The sequence below is a fragment of the Chelmon rostratus genome, chromosome 22 (genome assembly GCF_017976325.1).
Source record: "Chelmon rostratus isolate fCheRos1 chromosome 22, fCheRos1.pri, whole genome shotgun sequence".
NCBI lineage: Eukaryota > Metazoa > Chordata > Actinopteri > Chaetodontiformes > Chaetodontidae > Chelmon > Chelmon rostratus.
In genome coordinates, this window is record NC_055679.1 from 9,953,448 (window position 1) to 9,974,578 (window position 21,131).

The 21,131-nt window shown below is 43.6% G+C and overlaps 1 protein-coding gene across 2 annotated transcripts in view; it reads left to right on the plus strand.

Annotated features, from left to right (window-relative positions):
• grm8a (glutamate receptor, metabotropic 8a) overlaps window positions 1-21,131 on the plus strand; it is a 216,248-nt gene that overhangs the window by 67,008 nt on the left and 128,109 nt on the right. For both annotated transcript variants that reach the window (XM_041963691.1, XM_041963690.1), the window contains exon 2: window positions 15,300-15,516. In XM_041963691.1, coding sequence (XP_041819625.1) covers window positions 15,300-15,516 — 217 coding nt within the window. The remainder of the gene's footprint in view (window positions 1-15,299; window positions 15,517-21,131) is intronic.

Below are 21,131 nucleotides of genomic sequence, written 5' to 3' on the forward strand. Positions count from 1 at the left end.
ACACACACACAGGCCCAAACAAGTTAATCCTGTCAGATCCTGCACATCCTGAAATACATCTATTTTCCACATACACATGAAACTAGTGAATGCACAAAGAGAAGGTATAAGAATTGATATTCAGAGTCAGAGTCAAGCACATTACTTGCATGCTAATGGGGTAAACGATGAGTCACAGGGTAAGTTTGTTAAAGTGACAACACAACTCAAAACATCACTCACTCAGGTGAAGCAGTGATCTTTGACAGTTGGAGTCTGATTTTGTTGTACGATACATGTCTCGAAAAAAAAAAAAAAAAACAAGGATCAAGAGAAACTTTTTGCAGTTGTTTATGTGTTTGTGTGCGAGCGTTGGAAACGACACGGATGTGTGTCTGTGTGTGCACATGTAAATAGTTGCGAGGCAGCCTGCGTGAAGGGGGAGGTGGATTGGAAGACGCAGGGGGTCTCGGAAATGGTATTGCTTCCTCTCAGCGGGCGTGTGCACGCGCAAGCGTGAGTGCACTCTTCCCTAAAAATAAAATGACGCCGCTTCCCTCGAGACCATATGGTACAGATAATGAGCTGGTCCTCCACCACTCTTGCATGTGCTTTCCCTAACGGGCTGAGGGAACGGTTCTCATCGGGAGTTTTCGTTTAATGGAGCGAAGTTAGTGTTGGGGAAACTTGAAAGCGGGCAAGTGTTGTATCGTTTTGCCTTAACCTTGATTTTGGAAGCAGAGGCAGGTGAATCACTGAACTCAAATGCTTCAGCTGTTTTTCCAGTGTGCACCTAATACTCTGTGTGACCACAATCACCTCACATTTGAGTGCAATTACCTTCTGCTAAACTAGCATCGTGCTCAAGTGAATGACCATTGACCAACTTCCTAAGCAATTATGTGTGCTAATGTGCATAAATATCATGATTTCTGTTTTTTGGGTGCAAGCGCCTGCTAACTTCCCCTTCGAGTTGGTTTAAACTCCTTCATAACCATGTAATGATTATAAATATAATTCCTCATCTTTAGTGGCAATGACTTTTTTTGTGGTTGCCAAACTCAGTGGATGCTTTCCTACAATCACAATCAATTCCTTTTTTAGTCACCTCGTATGTCAGCAGTACCGCTGCTATTTCAACTAGTCACTTTCCATTCGACTCGGTTAACCTGTTGGCGGGCCTGCCTGAACGGCCGCTTAGCAATGCTTTGGAGCACGAGAAATAGATGAGTGTAATGTCTCACCATCTGCTGCACTGTTGTTTCAACCTTGAAACAATTGTTGAAATGTCAGAATACATTTGTGCTTTTTATGGCTTCGCTGAGGCACAGGGACTGCTGTGGCAACAAGCTGTTTGATTCTCAAAATTAGAATCACTTTAATCCGCAGTACAGTAAAGATTCAGGGGTTTCATCTTGTCAACACCGCCACAGAAACATTTTTAGAACACGGGGGGCATGATCCAAGAAGAAGGGGATTTTCACATATCACATTTTGCAGAGCCTATGTAGGCTACAGGTGTGTATATGTATACAGGAGGTAAACACAAACCGCAATCAGCTGTGCATCTAATGGATTCCTTCGCCTGTCAAGATTTTCATTCTAACAGCACAGCGCATACAGTTTACACTGATAATGGTGGAAGAGTTGAAAGTTAGACTTGCATTTTTTTAAACCTGGGAGGGTGTTGTGGGCATGCCCCACCGGGAAGACCCAGGACATGCTGGAGGGACTATGTCGCTCAGCTGGCCTGGGAACGCCTTGGGGTCTCCCTGGAAGAGCTGGAGGAAGGGTCTGGGGAGAGGGAAGTCCGGGCATCCCTGCTTAGACTGCTGCCCCCGTGACCTGGCCCCAGATAAGCGGAAGAAAATGGATGTATCGATGGAATCTTGTGAACATGGTAAACTACATGCATGGAACTATGGCACTAAAAGACTGAGGCCAAAGCTAGTGTGTACCAAACCAAATATAGAGCGGGACAGAGCCGCGACCATTGCTATGAACATGTTCCAGAACAGTTATTTCTGTAACTCCACGAAATAAAGTAGGTTAATTAGTTTGGAAATAATGCTAGGATGCTACTATGGGTAGTGAGCTTGTTAGCTTGGGAAAGCTAACATTTCCATCTTATGTTTAAACAGACAAACACAAAAAAAGAAGAAAAAAAACACCACCCTCAAAACACAGATACAGACACAGGGCATCACACGTATTAGACCCCCATACACACCGTTTCAATATGAGGACAAATTCAAAGCTTGGTAGGCTGGCTGTGCCTCAATATGGTGGCTAAGCTACGATTGCACAATTGCTGCCCGGGGGAGTGAAATGTCAGTTAAAGAACACAGAAAATTGCTTGTACTCACCTTAATGACGGTACTACACCCCTCTTGGATCCATAGACAGAGCCTTTCACAACATAAGCCCACTCAAAAGCGCTGGACATGGACTTTGAGCTCTGTCATTCCAGCTTTTTCTAAAACACACAACAAAAAGTAAGACTTAATGACACTACATCCTGCCCTCTAACCCACAGTACAGGAGGCCCCTCCAGGGATGAGCCCTTTCCCCCATGTATTTCTCCATCTATACAAAGCTTTCACAGCCAGCAATGGCTCTGCAGGTACACAGGTACATCTACAGGTAAGCAGGCAACACACACACACACACACACATCAGAAGCCACCCCTCTGTAATGGCATTGAAACTCAGTGTCTTGAGCAGGTAAATTGGGCAGTTAGTAATAACCTACTTAACACTGGGACACAAATTACAAGTGCAGGTCACATCCCCAAACTCCCAAACAAGCTCATATCCATCACTGAATCATTAAAATTTCTATGCACTCATATAAAATAAGAAACAAGGAAACGCCTCATCAGCAAGAAAATCCCTCTAAGCTGTTGGAACTGTGATCTGCCCAACCTGCACTGAAGCCAACTCAAACAGCTTGGCTGTGTAGTCATTAAAAAATCTGAATCACTGAATTAATAATGTTACAATTCTATTGAAATTGTGTCAGAGTGGTATTGATTCACCTCTGTGGTAATTTGTGAGGCCTTATTTCGTAGTGTTGTGTAACACAGCACAGTCCAATACTTGTGTATGCATTATTGCCCAGTTTTGAATGTTTTTATTCATTCATTTGCACCATTATGCTGCAAAAGACTCTTTCATGTTCAGGTGCTGAGACCAAAGAAATTTCACAAGGACAAGCCACACCATTGAATGTTATCTATTTTGTCTTTATCACATTTACAAAGAGAACATTTCAAGCCCAAATTGGCTCTTTGTGAGGTACAGAGGCATTGAATAAATAGTCAAGTATATGGCGATGGCTGCAATCTCCAAGACAGACTCACCATGGAACCCAGAGTTGTGCATATAATTTTATCACAAAAAGCAATATACTGAAATTACTTTGAGGAACTATTATAATCAATTAAAAAAACAAAGTTTCATTTTGATCTAATGTTTGGATTTTAATCCCCTTTGATTTCATACTGTAAGTTTTGAATGTAAGTTTTTTTTCCACTTTTTGAAAACAACTGATGGGGAAGTGGGAAACAAAAGACTTGTATAAGACGTCTCCTGAATTTGATGTCATTTTCAGGGAAGCAATATAAACAGCCTCCCTCCCATTAATCCAAATGAAAGAGGTACTGTAGAGGCAGCCTGAAGCAGCAAAACACAGATGAAATCAAAGAAGAGGAAGACATAAGAAGAAATCAAAAAACACGTACTGTTTGTGGGTTAATCATGTTATTATTTATTTTGGATTTGTCAGACAGTCATGATAATTGTGAATATTGATATGAATTATACAAATCCGGTAACAACTTGTATGTATGCAGTGCATTATTTCTCACGCTGAAGGCAAATCAGCTCCGGTGTTGAGGGATTTCAGCGGTTACACACTCAGATACACATACGTTCGGATGCTGCTACATAATGTAATATGCAAAACATGACTGATGTGAAGTGGTCGCCTGCTGAGCTGATGATGGGTCTCCTGTGAGGGGTCAACAAGCTCATACAGAGAAATAAATCAAAATGCACACATGCACACACCGTGGCAATTGGGAAGCACTGAAAAACACACACGCACACTCTTGGCAGTCACGACAATAGATGAGTGTGCTTGAGCCATGCGTGGGCACGCATTGATTTTGTCTGCCCCCGGGGAAACCTGTCATCTTTGTGTTGCCTCAAAAAACATCCTCGCACCAAACACTTAACCAAAACCTATTTCATAACCAGAGCATGCACGCTCAAATGGGTTTTAAAGACTTTCTAGCCCCTTATTTGCTGCTAAGTTGTTTTTCATTAAACAGATTTAGAATGCTTTCCGTGCAGGTCTGTTGGCATATTGCATGATGTATGAGGCTCATTTACAAGTGTAACAATGGGAATATGTGCCTAATGGGTTTGATGCAAGGGAATACCTGTTTGAAACTCAGACTTGTTCTGACTTCTAATTCTGCAACAATGGCAAGTGTGCATACTGTATTTTTCTCTGTGTGTTGCTCTGGTGTCTTCTGCCTACAGTACATATCTATCTATCCATTATCAAAGACAGTCTCAAAAATCTGTTTTTTCACATCAATAGAATGTCTAAGGTTACAGAGCTCTGGGTCTCGACTTAACCTTTCCCTGATCCACAACAGAGTTGGGTCAGTTCACGAAGTCTGACACACTACCTCTCCCTGACCCAGTATTTTATAGACAGAGAATGAGGAAATGCTGAAACAGTTGTTGGCTCCTTCTCATTGGCTCCTGGCGCTCTCTCTCCCCTCATTGCCGTCGGCTCCAGCAATGTGTCCTCTGCTTGGTCATCTTCGAGAATCCAACGTCACCGCAGCAACCTGTTTGCAAGGCCGGATCTAGAGACACCCTTATCCCTGACGCCAACCTGTTTTATCTTAAGTCGAGGGCTCCAAGATGTCTCCCATGCCAGGCCTCTATCTCAAAACCTCCTGTTCTTGGTCACACTGACCTTAGATATATAGAATTTCTGTTGATTGTTCAGTCACACAATCCATCAGCAGAAAATATGAATAAGATCAACATATCAGAATCCAACGTATAAACTCATTAACATATGCATATGCATACTCATTAATGTATGCATATGCATAACTATTAGCAGAAAATATGCGTGTAATCACACTTATCAAAGTATAGGAATATGACCCAAATATCCGTCACCATCCATTATCTATAAACCTCTGAGGGTGGGGGGCGGGGGCTGGGGCTGGAGCTGATCCCAACTGACATTAGCCAAGAGGTGGGGTACACACTGGACAGATTGCCAGTTCAGTTCAAGGCTGACGCGAAGAGACACGTTCACGGGCAATGTAGAGCCGCCGATTCACCTTACCTGCGTGTCTTTGGACTGTTAGGGGATGCCGGAGCACCCAAAGGAATCCCACGCAGACATGGGGAGAACTACTCCACACTGAAAAGGCCCCAGCTGGCCTGCGGGTTCGAACCCAGACTTGCTGTGAGGGGATGGTACTAACCGCTGTGCCGCTGTGCCGCCCACAGTATATATGTGAATCTAAGAAGAAAGACTGAAGTGTATGAAAGTTTCGCTGTGTGTGTGTGTGTGTGTGTGTGTGTGTTGTGGAATTCATGACATTTGCAGATACAGCTGTGCAGCATGAGGCGCCAATGCCTACAGGAACTCTGGACATGAATACTGGAAGCTGTCGAGCGCTCTTGTTGATACACACACACACACACACACACACACACACACACACACACACACACACACTACCATGCACAAAACTCACAATGGAGCGCTGCTGGATTGCATATTTGTGTCACGGCAGGGAGAGACAAAACAGAGAAGCTGCAGATGCCTCCCGCAGTATGTGTGTGTCACTGTACATGAGATTTTCGGTTGCTGAAGCGATGCAGCTGTCAGATCAATGTGTTCTTCAAATAACATATACAAGCAGCGGGAAAGGAAGAGTCAGGGAGACCTTATAGGTATCAGAGAGGAGAGGTGGTGAGAAAAAAGAGATAAGGACAGAGAAAGAGACTCAGGAGTGATTATAAAAGTTACTATTATCTATTTGCTCAATCAATAAAATCAGTCTTGCAGTAGATTGTTTGGGTGCATGACGTTGTCAAATCAGCCTTAAATCCTTACTCAAATTTCCCATTATTCCATCACAGAGGTTTGCAAAAATTGTAATTTGATTTATAAATAATAGACAGCAGCTAAGCTAGTGGATACCCCATACTGATTTCACTACCAGGAGTAATAATAGATACCAGATAATGAGCAAAAAAAGTAGGCTTTCTTCTTAACTGTCACTAATAAGCATTAATCCACATGTTTTTGCTGTTTTTGGTTCCCATATTGATGTTAGTTTGCAGGACCAAACTCTCTACATGTCGTAAGGCTTTGCAGAAAGTTCTGCATATCACTTATACAACTTCATTTTGTAACTGTTTCTGCCAGTAATTGCCAGTTTTGGCTGTTTTTTTTATAGAGTGATTAAAATTGGTTTAGAAATCCTCAGCTTGTCGCAACTCTTTTTCAGAATGCACTCAGACGCTTCTTCACCTGTCAAAATGTCAACTCTGAATAGCGGTCGATTTAGGTGATAATTAAAGGCGAGAGGTGAGATACAATAGGATAAAGTCTGCAGGTTTGTGTGAATAAGGAGGAGACTTGTGTCCTTCAGCGATTGTTGCCTATCATCACTAGATTTGTATTGGGAACATTAAAAGGCAGGTGAGGACAGATGGCCCTTTGCGTTGGTTCCAGACAGCGTGGCACAGGGCGATAGAGGTGTGTGTGTGTGTGTGTGTGTGTGTGTGAGAGAGAGAAAGTGATAATGCATTGACAGAGATATATTAAACCCTGCAGCCTCGGGGCCCCGGCCTCCGGCCCCCTGGCTAGCCTCACCAATCTAATATTGTGTGTGTGTGTGTGTGTGTGTGTGTGTGTGTGTGTGTGTGTGTGTGTGTGTGTGTGTGTGTGTGCGTGCATCGTGTGTCCACTCGTGGCTCAAAAGCGCAGACATCATTTCACCAAAATTGTCAGTGTGTTTGTGTGTGTGACGGTGGCACCACCACCACCTCGGTCACCTGTCATACCCTGTCCTCCAGCCACCCGTCTGACCTTCTCCCAGCAGGTGCAGATTCATCGCCGCAATTGTAAATCTTTTCGACCTAAGTGCAGCCTTTAATAAGGCTCCTCTTGAAATTTAAATTGACTGAGGGTTGGTATTACCCGCTGCCTCTGTAGCAGAGCCTTCTGTGTCACCATGCTTAATTCATTGTCACCCTGAGCATGTAATACCTGCAGGGGCATGAGGGGTTCAATTTTAGGGTCCATCTTGTATTTTCCGTGTTCGCGAACAGAATGTCTGACTCAGGAACGTGTTATGGCTGCATCAACTACCTGAATTAGCTTGACACCATGCTCGATGAGCCTCTGGCAAGTATTAATAGTTCTTTTATCCAGCACATTTCTACATCTTAATAGTAATATTATTCAACAAAGCAAAAATATCTTTTGTAACCCAGTGGCCGGGATCGTGAGGGGTTTTTGGCTTTGATTAACTAACTGTGACATTAAAATAGTTCAATAGTACAATTCTCGAAAGAATTAGGAATAAGTATGTCAAACAAGAGAGCTTGTTGAATTTGATTTATTTATGGAGCTACAAAACACACCAATCCAAGGTTAAAGATGTTAAAGTAAGAGCACTTCTTTCCACCATTGAATCAGGAAATTGGCTGACAAAGTGTGGTGTCTTATTTGGACTTAAAATTCATATTTTTGCTATGCAAAGAGTGATGATATAAACATGTTAGTCTGTCTGTCTTTTCGTCTTTCCTTCATCTCATTTATTTCTTGATGTATTAATGTATGTCTCTTTACACTGGACCCATTGTGTTTGCCAGCTAATAAAGCCATCTGCAGACACCTATTTGCAAAAAAAAAAAAAAAAAATGTTCAGGCAGAAATAAAGAGCTACTTCAGCGTGTTCAAACTTCTGTTACTCAATGGCCGTAGCGCTTACAGTGATTCTGACTGCCGGGGATAAAACTTTAGAATGCCATGTTTCAAATGAGACCACGCCCGTATATAACCAGACACGATAAGAGGTTTAACAGTGCTGCTAACTGCTAGTTATTGATGCTAAATGCCGAAAGATGCACGTCCAGCTGCTGCAGAGCCCGTAGCTTTCCGAAGCAAAGCAGGCAGTCGTAACTTGGCGAGTTCCGCAGCTTCTGTCGCGAGGAATTATTACCACCATATGATCACCTTCGCTGCTACAATCCACATCGGGCTGCTGGAAAACTCAGGGGGATTAATGGCCCGCTGGCTCATAAATTCAGTGCCCTGCATATACTTAGAACTCCCAGATAAACTCAGTGTCTGTGAAGAGCTAATAGAACGGCTGATTCAAAATCTATTGAAGGTTTACGTTTTTGCGACTTTGACACATCAGAATGTAGATTCCTCTGTTTGCTCGATGGCACCACCGAGATTGCTTACAGGAGCCTAATTCTTGTGATTTGTATGACGAAAGAGTGAGAGATGTGGACACGAAGGGGTTAAATGGAGCCTCAGTATGCATTTTAAAACAGACCTGCGACTGCTTGTCTCATCCTGTCATTTTATCTCTGACTCTTCTTTGTAATTCTTTTCCTCTTTTTCTCCGTCTTTGCTCTCGCCCCCATCAATCTTATCTCAGCCACTTCTGCTCATTTGCGTTCTGCGCACTCGTCTCTTTCCCATTCCCTTTGTTTTTTCTCTTCTATCAGTGTCAACTCTCTCTCTTTTCATGACCTGTTGGCTTTTTAAACACTCCTCTCATTCCGCTTCTCTTGGTTTCTGTTCAGCTCAGATCTTTCCTGTTTTGCCTTTTAGTTCCAGGAATCTGCATTGCTTCTCCTCCTGCCTCCATTTGTTGTCTCCCATCAATTATCTGTTTCCTTCATCCGTCTTCTTTCTGACTTCCTCTCATCTGCCTCTTTCTCTCTTCCCATAGATTTTTTTCTCTCACCCTTTCATTTCTTTTCCGCTGCCTCCTCTTTGTGCCTCTGCTAAACATTCCCTCTCATCATTACTCTCTCATCTTTCCCTCTCATTGTTTCTCACGTCTCTTCTTCATTCTCTTTGCTCCCATTAAATGCTTCTATGTCATTTCTTCTCTCTCCCTGCCTCTTGCTCCTTGCCCCCCTGGTATTCCATCTTTTCTGCTGTTTCTCTTCACTCTCAGTCTTTTTTTTTTCCTGTCTCTGTGCTCTCATGAAGTGTTATCTTTTTACCCATTTTCCCACACTGTCTGTCATCTTGTCTACCTGTTTTTGTTTACTTGTCAACAAACAAATTACAGGCAGCTATTCTATTCTGAATTGATGCGGGGATCATGCATGGGGTAAAACTGAGACAGTAAAGGGAATATCAGTGTTGTTTAGCAGCAACTAAAGCAGGACCTCTGATCCAGAGAAAGTAACAATGATGTGCGAGAGAATGAGGCGATATTTTTTTGTCAAATTATTTTCCAAATTTCAAATTAAACTCCTTAAACCCGTCTGACATGCTTTTGGGTCAGTCATGACAATCTCATGCTGTGCTGTGCTGTGCGCCAAACATCCTTCAAACCCAAAGAACTTTGTTTTAAATTCTTGTGGAGAATTCAGAAGTTTCCAAAGACGCCAAATATGAATATTGGAATAAATATGTAAAGTGAAATATTCATATTGCATATCAAATGATGCAAAAGAAATCTAGAATATTTCCATTTGATGATTCTCCAATGAAGAGTTGGGGAAAAAAAGATAAATAATGTGATACTGTGACATGATGACTGTGGAAAAAAACGTTTTTCCAACCTTAAAGTTCTTAAAGACAGACAGGGGAAAGCTTAAAGCTTAATGATTAGTTTGACAATGCAACTAAATACAAAGAAATAGGTAACTGTTGTTATTTCTTACTGGGTAAGAAGCATTTCTACTGATAATTAGTTGTTGCAATTAGTTTTGTGGTAGTTGCATGTAGTAAACTGCTCAAAAAAGCAGAAAAATTGGAGTAAATATGAAACAGGAAGGACAGATGGACCCAGACAGAGACGGCAGGGTCAGACAGAGCGAGAGACACCCAACTCTCAGCCCCACCAGCCTCCAACCTGGTAAATTAACTTGGTGAGGTCCCACTGTGCCAGGCCTCTCCTCATTAGACACAGACCACGGCTGGCTGTTAGAGGACCCAGTCAAATTTCGAGCAAGTAAACAACTCTCTGGGCTGACTCAAAACCAGGGCTTCACACGGCCAGATCAATTTATGTGTGCCTTCCTTCCCCTCGCTCTCCACGCTCTGATATCGCAGTCAAAAATTGCTCCCGCTCAATCTGGGAGAAAGATATTCTGGGCCAAGCTTAGTTACTGTGGCTGCAAAACAACTACAAATCCAGATATTTCACAATTTGTCTCTGAGCAAAGCCTAATGATCAAAAAGCGGACTCATTTAAAACCGATTAAATACGAGTGAATTTAATGCTCATTCATGTTTGCGCCACTGACCCTGAGCAGCCACTCTACATCTCACTCACAGTCACTCTCTTGCTGTAGTTGCGTGTGTGTCTGTGTGCGCCACGACATATCCGGTCCCTCTCTGCCACTCTTTTGTGTGTGTTTATGGATGTGTGTAACAGAGAAGCTGTGCATGTGTGTAACGCAGCGGGGTTAATTAGCTTCAGACCACAGCCATCTATCAACCCAATTCTCAGACTCTGGCCCCCGACAGCTCAATTACTGCCAGCTACGCACACAAGCGCGCTCATGATTTGTGCATACAGTCATGTTGTTCACACACACCGTTAGATATCGGTGTATACAGATGCAGAACTTTTTGTTCCCGCCGAACCACGGCACATAATCAGCCTCTCAGATGAGGCAAAGGGTCAGGGTTGGCTTAATGTTGGTCAGACTATGGTGCAAGGATCAAAGATCAAAGACTTCTTTGAGGCCTCCACATGACAAGAGGAGTACTGCAGTATCTTTATCAGAGACTGTTTAGACTGGCGGCTTTTATTCTGCCTCATATCTTTGATTTCCCCCAGACCTTCCAAGTGGCATTTCAAAAGGTCACTATAGCTGTTCAAAGGTATCTTTAGCTTGACAGAAGTGCAGGTTGCTGACAATGTAACATTCCTCACTTTGCAGCAGTTTCACCAGATACATTATCAATACTCTTCAGTATCATTTGTTTGATTCTGTTTCCATGTTTTGAACACGTTCCTCTCGGTTCCTCTGTGTCAGTGTGAGAAATTTCCAGTTTTTAAGCCGGGAAATGCACACATAGGAAAGCCACCGTCTTGGATCACTGGGTCTGTTAAGGTCCAAATCCGGCTGCCGGCTATCTGCTCAGTTCCCCAGTGGGATTGGGTGTGAAATGGATGAAACTGTTCCCCACTATCGCCAAAGCCATTAAGGGATAGGCGAGGAAGACCTGCATGTCTATAGGTTACAGGAGTTCTAGGGTATTGCTTTATATTGGTTTCACTCCCCCAGAGTTCACTAAGAAGACACTGGCGAGTAAAATGATTGGCTATTAAGAGCACTACTTAAGAAAAGTTTCACTCAAAAATGTGTTTTGCACCGCTCAGAAAAATGAGACATCATCAGCCTACTGGTGCGCATTGATTGTTGTCATGGAGGGAAAACATATTAGTCCGTGCTTTTTCAATAGTCTTTGCTTGGAGGGGGAATACAGTTCAATTAAGAATTAATCTCTGTTATTTTATGGCCAAGGGAAAGTCTGTTCTATGCTTTCATTGTGATCAATTCTCTACTTAAGCAAAAGAACAGATTTAAGATTTAATATCTTTGCCAGAAAGCCCAAATTGCTGTTCGACAGCAGCCACACAACATGAAATACATTAGCTTGTGTTTGTTGTTGTATCGAGGAGAGTTCAGGCGTCTAAGGAGGTTTAGTGGCGACTCTGCTGAAAATAGTGCAAGAGGTTGAACGTCAATTCAAATTTCATTGCAATCCATCCAGTGGTTGTTGTGACATTTCACTCAAACCACAAATGTCGTCCTTATGGTGGCGCTAGAAGAAAAAGTCAGGCGATCACCAAGGTCATAAGGATTCATCCTTTGGCTTCCGTGAATGCCTGGATGAAAAATCATGCCAATCAATCCAATAATTGTTGAGCTATTTCCATGTGGACCAAAGTGGCGGATCGATTGACAGACCGACAGAGTTTGACATTACCATCCCTAAAGCAATGTTGCAAGCAGGCTTGGAAAAAAAAGACGTAAATGAGTATTGATTAAGGATGGTTAGTGCAATGTGCAAATTGACTGATAAATGTGTATGAAGAAACTGCAACAATACCTCACCCTACACAGTGTGTGACAGCGAGAAAGTGTTTGTCATGCTAATTGAAACTGCACATTCAACGGCACACACATACTCTTCCCATTTTTATCATACACACTCGCATATCCCTCTCACTCGCTCACAGACACACACATATTCATTAGAGCAAATGGAATTAGGGGGATTGGAGGTATAATCTTCTTCCCTGGCGGTGTGGGGGAACCAAGCCGTTAATTTCCCGCCTCTAACTACAACTCCAAAAGCGCCCGCTTTGAAAAAGGCTGAAGTCGGTCGCAACTCTCGGCACATGAATGATTTACAACACTCAAATGTCACGTGCCATTAGACGTGCTGAGTCTAAAAGGGTTTCTGTGCCTACACGTGGGTCTGGGGGATTTGTGGTTGCGCAAGTTAAGAAATATCTGCAGAAATATTCATTATTAGAGAGCGCAGGTGTGGGTGTGGAAGACAGTATTTGGTCTGTGCCTGCAGCAGGCAATATTGGATGTCGCTGAATCCGGATGTAGCCCTCTTTCTCCCTCACTGTTTCGTTTCTCTCTGCTTTTCCTCCTCTTATTCAGTAATGATGAGGGGAACTATGACAAGAGGACGTCTCTGCCGTGTACACAAGTGTGTGTTTGTCTCTGCATTTGTCTCAGTTTCGCCGCTTCCCAGCTGTAGAGCGAAATAACAAAAGATCAAAGTACCAGGTTGGCCCAGGTCACAAGGGTTACTTTCCAGCTGCTGTTATAAACAGACAAGTATCTCGTATTCCCGCAGCCGTGCACTCATTTCTCTTTGAAATGGATATTCTCTTATTTAAATGCAAGTAGAGAGTAAAAGAACAAGTGAAGCATAGGAGTCTCACACACACACAAATACACATTAAGGCATATTTACATATATACACATATATACAGTGCCGTTCCACAAACATGCACCCAATTGTTTCCATTTGCTGGCCCAGCTTTGATTTTTTTTCCCCCAATTCTTTCTTTTCATTTGTTTATCTCTATCCTCTATGAATTATACATCCTCAACTTTCTCGAAGTTTCCAGTTGTATTCCCTTGGCTGAGAGGACCAGTTACAGAACTCAAGGGCCCCAAATGTGAACTCCCACCAAGTTCACAGAGAGTAATAGAGAGTTAATAAACACAGATATTAAGCAACAAAACAGTTTTGATCCAGTGTTAGATACTGGACTGCAAAAAAAAAAAAGAGAGAGAGCGAGCCGTCCCCTCAGTGGAGTGCATTGATTGCTGTTGTGCAAGTAAAACATATGAGCTGTTTGATCTTTCAATACTCTGTGCCCGAGGAGGTGAATGGATGCTGCTCAGGTTAATTCTTTCTTTATCACTGTTGTGGCCCACGAAACTTTAATTCATATCTGTTGTTTTTTTGTTTTGATTTCTTGTACACAAGCTCCTGAAGCAAGAAAGCTCGAGACAGGCAGATTCAGGGCCGTTTTACAGCTGCTTGCTGCAGTGCTTCGGCACCGCCGCACAAGACCGATTTAGAAGATTCCTAAAACGATTCCTGACCTTTTAAAATGGCAAAGACAGGTGTAGATGCAGGGCGGCGGGGACTTGTGATGATGCTCAGAGGGGATGAAGACAGTGAGTGATGGGCTTCAGAAACATTCCAGTCACACACTCTCACTCTCTCTCACACACACGCACGCACGCACACACACACACACACACACACACACACACACACACACACACACACACACACACACACACACACACACACACACTGTTCATCTTAAAACCCTTCATGCAGTACCAACGGGTTTTGCTGTGTTCAGCAATTGTAGACTTTTTATGTGTGTGTGTGTGTATGTGTGTGTGAGAGAGAGAGAGAGAGTGTGTGGCTGTGTCTAAGAGACAGACAGCTGACACACCTTATGTTTTGGTTTAGATTGGCAGTTAAGTCTTACTTCCAATGAATGCCAATGAGATGTCTGTCCTGCATCTGTGTGTGTGTGTGTGTTGGCGAATACAGGGTCTTCCCCTGCTGTCCCCCTCTGTTGGGGGAAAAATCAATCTGCCTGTCAACCGTCTAACACCTTTCCGCCTGTTAACGCTACCTATCACTAACAATACCGAACAATACCTGTGTGTGTGTGTGTGTGTGTGTGTTTGTGTGTTTGTGTGTGTGTGTTTGTGTGTGTGTGTCTGTGTGTGTGTGTGTCTATGTGTGTGCGCCCATGTGTGTCTCATGTCATTCTGTCAACCTCCGTCTCTCCAGCCTCCCGTCTGCCTGCTGTGCTTTTTGTCCGTCTGTCCTCCTGTCTGGTCCCTGCTGTCTCTTTTGTGTCCGTCTTCCTGCGTCACATTCTCTTCCCTCCTGCCTTAATCTGTCGCCGTTGAAAAACGACTTTCACTCCACGTTCTGATTCCCGGTTATTTACCACTTTTGCTTCTCCCCTGCCCACCTGTTCACTCTCTAGTCGTTTGTTTGCTTCTTTCTCATCGCTGAGCTGACAATAAGTCTACAGTGCTGCAGCTGAATTTCCACACTGGTGACGCCGACTGCTCCATACATCCCAGAGAATTATTAATCACAGCGATCCCGCAGGGAGTGTGAAGCGTTTATCTCTTTCCTACATATACATCCCATGAAAATATGCATGAAGGTGTGAAATAGATGAGAATTATCACTGCCTGACTCACCTGTTTTATTTCAATAGGGAATTTTTTTCCCTGCTGATCAGCAAACAAATTGATTGCGTTAATAAATATGAAATGAAATTGAAAGACACCTTCAGAAAACACATAGTCCTGTCTTGTAACATTACAATCTAGAGATTGTACAATTAATGGAGAGGTGACACTGTTTTACACTCTATTGCCTCACGGTCATGCCAAAGAAGCTGCATGTTAGCCCCCTGCCTCCCCTCTTTCATCCTTTCCTCTATAACCTCTTTTCTCTCTTCTTGCTCTTCTTGTCCAGATCCCCCAGATCAGCTACGCCTCCACGGCGCCAGAGCTGAGCGACAACACCCGCTACGACTTCTTCTCCCGCGTGGTACCACCAGACTCCTACCAGGCCCAGGCCATGATGGACATCGTCACGGCGATGGAGTGGAACTACGTGTCCACGCTGGCCTCCGAGGGCAACTACGGAGAGAGCGGCGTGGAGGCTTTCATCCAGATCTCCAGAGAAACTGGTAGGAGCTCAGCTTTTTTTTTTTTTTTTTTTTTTGCTTTGTTGGACGCTGCAGCTCATCACTGCAGTGTGTGTGGATGTCAGGTGGTTTGCAACTGTCTGACACTGACGTTCTGCTCGGAACATGACGAAAGAGTTGAAGGTGTTGACTTGTTCTGGCAGCACAAGGGGGACCTGCATAATATAGCCAGGTGGTTTAATGTAGTGGCTGATGGGTGTATATGTATGTAGTTTTCAACAATAGCTCTTGCATTAAAAGATGTGCGCTGCTATGTATATCGTGCCTGAGAATTAGCAGGACAGACTCTGCTGCATGTAATTAAAAGAAGAATCGGTAGATTTGGGGATATATAGGTGGGTACATTTTCGAGATATACATGCAGATCACATATTCCAACTAACATTAAGTGTCTTAGCAAGGTGTTGGGAATTGAACACCATTCTTACGAAAGATATGATCTCATTTGGTGTTTGATGATGGTGGCGCTTGAAGGGTTGTATTTTTATTGTCGCCTCTCTAAAACCCATAAAGCTAGATTTTAAGAAATGCCTTACCCGAGATGCCAGTCTTGAAATCCTCATCCTCAAAGCCTTTTATCCTGTAAAAGTCAAACGCACTTGTCAATAATATGACCAATAAACCACCAATCTAAGTATGATTTTCTATCATAAACAAAGTAGAAGGGTTTTGTTCGTACCATTCTACTAGGATTTAAACAAGCACTCTCACATCAACTGTTAGAATGCAATCCATGTTGCCTGGAGCATCTTTAGCGTTGTTCAGTATTATAATAGCCATTAAGTGCACATTTAAGATCATTTTCATCCCCATTAAACTACTCTGTGACCCTGTTGCCCCGTATGGAAGCATTAGCATTTGTTACGTTTTTCCACTCGTGCGCTCATTAGTTGTTTTTTTTTCTTTAATTTCTCGCGTGTAATCACTGAAAAATCTGTTTGAAACCAGGTTAATTGTGAGCGGATAGAAGGCAGGTAATACACTAGTGTCAATAGCAAAATACATAAGAGTACATTTCACAGTTTCACTCCCTCATTAGGCAGCGGAGATGAGGGTAAATTCCACTCGAGTAAATGAGTGTGACATAGATACAGGAAGAGAGAGGAACACAGAGGGACGGATCGCTTGTCTGCTTTGATGTAAGACTTAAAAGCACGGTCCCTGTGGTCCTGAGAGCATCGAGTTTGGGCGAACGCTGCCTCAAATCAGTTTATGAAATCCTCCAAGTGATGTTGACAGATCAAAATGCTGTCGGTTTCCCTGTTTATGTCTCAGATGTTTATTGAAAAACACATCACGTTGGATGTTGACAAATATTTACAGACTGACAGGACTAAAGACAAGTAAAGAATCCATTTGAGAGGGGAGATGTTTCTATTTTTACCGCTCTCTGCTCCCATCCGTTGCTTTTCCTGCATTGTTTGTGTGCCGCCGTCGAGATGACAGCTCTGTGCATGCCTGGGCTGCTGCCTATCCATCCATCTCTGTCTCTGTGCACGTTTGGAGCCGGCTCGCCCAGGGCTGTATGCTGTGGCAGTCAGCAGATAGATGTTTACCGCGGTGTCAGATCAGTGTGTGCGCCTGGGCGCGCGTGTGTGCCACTGTAAAGGGTAGCGCAGTCCTCAGCAATGTGTGTGTTGGTGTTCTGGGAGTCAGCAGATAGCGCACTCCCTTTGCCCTCTGTGTGTGTGGGTGTGTGTGTGTGTGTGTGTGTGTGTGTGTGTGTGTGTGTGTGTGTGTGTGTGTGTGCGTGCGTGCGTGCGTGCGTGCGTGCGTGCGTGCGTGTGTGTGTTTGGGAGGGCTACATGCTGTGACAGCAGTCAGTCAGTTGTTTACTCTGCGGCTCTGCAGATGTGAACAGAACCAAGAAGATGAAGGGATGGGAGAGCAGAAAAAAACGAGGGTGAAGAAGAGGGCTGAGAAAAAAAAGCGAAGACCGGAGAGGGGAGTTGAGCGTTCGTGCGTGCGTGCGTGCGTGCGTGCGTGCGTGTGCCCTATTGTTGTGGATCAAGCTGTAGAGTGGGAAAAATAGATGGGGAGAGACAGAGAATGGGACTAGGAAGTGGGAAAAGCAGCAGAATAATGATAGAGGTCCTAATATAGATGCATAACATAGTGCTCCTTGCCACTGCGAACACACACACACACACAAACACACAGATATATATGTATATGTATAGTAACACAGGCGGACATGTTTAGACACACACACACATGCACACACAGCTACTGGAAATTTTTGGGTGATTATTTCGTGATTGCAGCGTAATGATTGCGGCTTACAAGGCGCGCTGCATACTAATACCAAACACCCACACACACACACATCGACAACGTGTGTGCACGGGCTTGAGCATGCGCACGCATTCGTATTAATCACCAAACAGGTACGCTAAGACGCTCGTGCTAGCAACGGGGCCCCTTCAATTCCGCCCAATCACGCCTCTCCGTGCTCGTCTTGCGCTTCTTCTCATCGAGCACATTGGGAAAGTCAAATGTTTGCTTGTCCAACACAGCATTTGAAACTGAATACGTCCTACTTCTGTTTGCTGCTCCACAGCTGCTGCGTTGCTTCGCTCCCAGGAGGAATTATGTGGAAAATTCTGCACAACTAATTTTTCAGCCAAGTCCGCTCGACAGTCAGCAGAATCTTTTTGTTTCAGAAGGACTGCTTCAGGGAAATCTTGAAATAACTTTCGATTTGAGGTTACAGCAGTGAATGCATGCAAACCCTAGTTACTGGTGTTCTTGATGGCAACCTCCAAATGGTCACCGAGCTATATGATCGCCATGCCGCTTTCTGTATTCCACTGAATATGGCATGAATATGGCATGTTTTTAATTGCACCTGTCCTTTTCTTGCAGTGGCAAGTCAAAATATCAGGGACTAGATTCCCTCCAGTGGGTGAAGGTATAATACAAAAGGGGTGGGTATTAGTTAGCTCTAAACATTAATCTGAGATTCATTTGAGTTTATCCAGAAATATGTTTTGCAGAACATATTCGCCGTCTGCTCAAATGTGGCTACACCTTGAAATATATTCACCGTGACTTCTAGAGCGCATGCAGCCTGTGTGTTTTCACCCCCAGCCATGGCTTTCCAGCCATGCAGAACTAGTAACGGACACGGCTCAGCGAGCACGGGGCCACCGTGTTTACTCATCATCCCTAAGTGTTCACAAACTGGGTGCATAATGCAGTGTTTTTTGCTTCTGCACACAATAAGGCTGACGTAGCCTGGCGATCAAAGGTTAATGAACAAATAATTGCATAAAGGTCAACTTGGGGGAGCTTTGTCAGGGAGTGGTTTCAAAGGTCATGCAGGAAGGTAGTGGTTCATTTATAGTGGTGAAATGTGCATCATGTCACGTCTTACATCAAAGAGACTATTAGCAATGGGAAATCTGTCTCTTTTCTGACACTTCATCAATTCCCTGAAGGAGTATTTTTTCAGTTTTCCTTCTGTCTCACTAGAGTGCAAAATCAGAAATAGACTAGTGTGTTCAGACCTGGTAGAGTTTCACTTTATTGATCAGTCAGTGGAAGCTCCACAAACCCGGTGCTTCATCACAGTCCTTCCAGCTGAAGGAAGTGAAGCCTCCGTACTCACTTTGCCACCCCGCTGTTGACCCTCGCTGTGGAAATCGCAGCATATGGCGCTGACTACTGCCACGGCGGGAGGCTACTTCCTCCTATATCGAGCTGTGTGTGGAGCGTGTGGATCGCTGTACTATACAACAAGAAGTGTTGGCGTACTAACCGGAGAAAAGGGGATCTTTTAAATCAAGTCACGGCCATTTCTCCTTCCTGTACCCTTCCTCACCTCCTCATGGAATCCATGTGGGATTAAAACTACTACATCTACATTCAGACACACTGCAGGCAGAGGGAGGGGAGACAGGATGCGTGTGCGCAAGCGCGAGTGTGTACTTATGTGTGAGAGAGATGCCGAGAGGCTGTGGGTGAACCTGTGTGTTAGTGCGGGGAACCTGTAATCGAAGGAGTTAGTGTGTGTGTGTGTGCACTGTATTCACTGGCACAGAGCAGCCACCTCCCTCTGACACTGGCCGCTCTGCAGAAGCTCTGGAAGGCTGTAATGAAGAAGGGAAGAAAATGAGCAGAGGAAAAAAAGGCTGAGAGAAAATAATTAAACGTTTATCTCCAGATTCATTTAATTAGTTCTCTGGCTCTAAACTAATCTTCCGCCTTTTTGCTTTGCTTTGCCTCTTTAGTTTGCTTTCAGTCCACTCTTGCCCTCCACAATGGAGTCGGCCCTTGTCATTATCCAAGCCTTGCTACTGGCTTATGTTGTTTTATTCAGGCAAGAGGAATCATACTTTAATTGAAAGGCATTGCAATGCATATTACACATAATATATGTCTATTTATAGGCATGTATGCAGTATTCTTAGACCAGAGTCCTGTGGAAAATCACTTAGTATGTTATTATTCATGAGCATGCTGGAATGATTTAGTAACTCTTGCACCATTCTTACAATATAATGATCTTCAGAAGTGAATTTGATTATACTGCATTGCCAACATGCATTATAGATATAATGATATATAATGGATATAAGTGTATAATAAGTGTAATTAAGAACTTATTGTGCTGAGACACAAAGAAATTGATGTGTTTTACATGTATGAATTCTCAAATATATCAGAGTTACAGTGATTATATTGAACACAAAGTTCTCTCCACACACACACACACACACACACACACACACACACACAGTCTCACAGAAACTCAGATAAATGCTCTAGAAGAAGCTTTACACGGCGCACAAACACACTCTGTCTAACTCACACTCAGCTGACAACGCGCGTCCCTCGGGTCGATTTAGCTCTCTGTTTCTTGTCCTTGATTACACTCCCCTCACAACTTAAGACTGATACTATTCACCAGCGCACATGCAGACGCACACACAGGGAGCGCAAGCATCAACCCATCCATTTGTAACTAATTACACCAGCCTTGGTTTTCTCTTCAATGTGAAGCTTTCTTTATTGTTCTCATGAAAGGCCTCAAAGTCTCAGCCTGTAGACGTGTTTATGCTGTTGGTCTGTGGTCTGCTCGTCCTTGCAAAATGGACTTCTGGTATTTATAAAACCTTTCATGTATATATTTGGAGGTAAAACATGCCGGCGTGCATGTGCCCGTTGGTAATGTGATGCATGTTTCAAGTGTTGGACAGAGATCATGTCTGATGCGGTGCTAAAATGCTCAACTGGGTGGAGGTCGTTTTCTCTGTCTTAATGTGTCTTCTCCTTGCCGTGTTTGTCTGCCTTCCCCACAGGCTGATCTCCCTTGTACCGAACAAGGCGAGCAAAGACTGCTTTTGACTCGTGCTATTGAGTGCTTTTGCTTGTGCGACTCCCGTCGTTACGCTTTCCTCGCTTTGCTGAAAATAGTTTGTGTGATTATACTCTAAAATATAAATTATCTTGAGGAGGTCATTAACATCTTTCTTAGTCTCCAGACTACATTATGATCCGGCTGATGTTAGCCTTATGTTGCCAATCTCTCACCTGGGTGGAATCGACAGTATCTATTAGGAGTTAACAGCCCTCCGCAGATGGCATTAGTATTG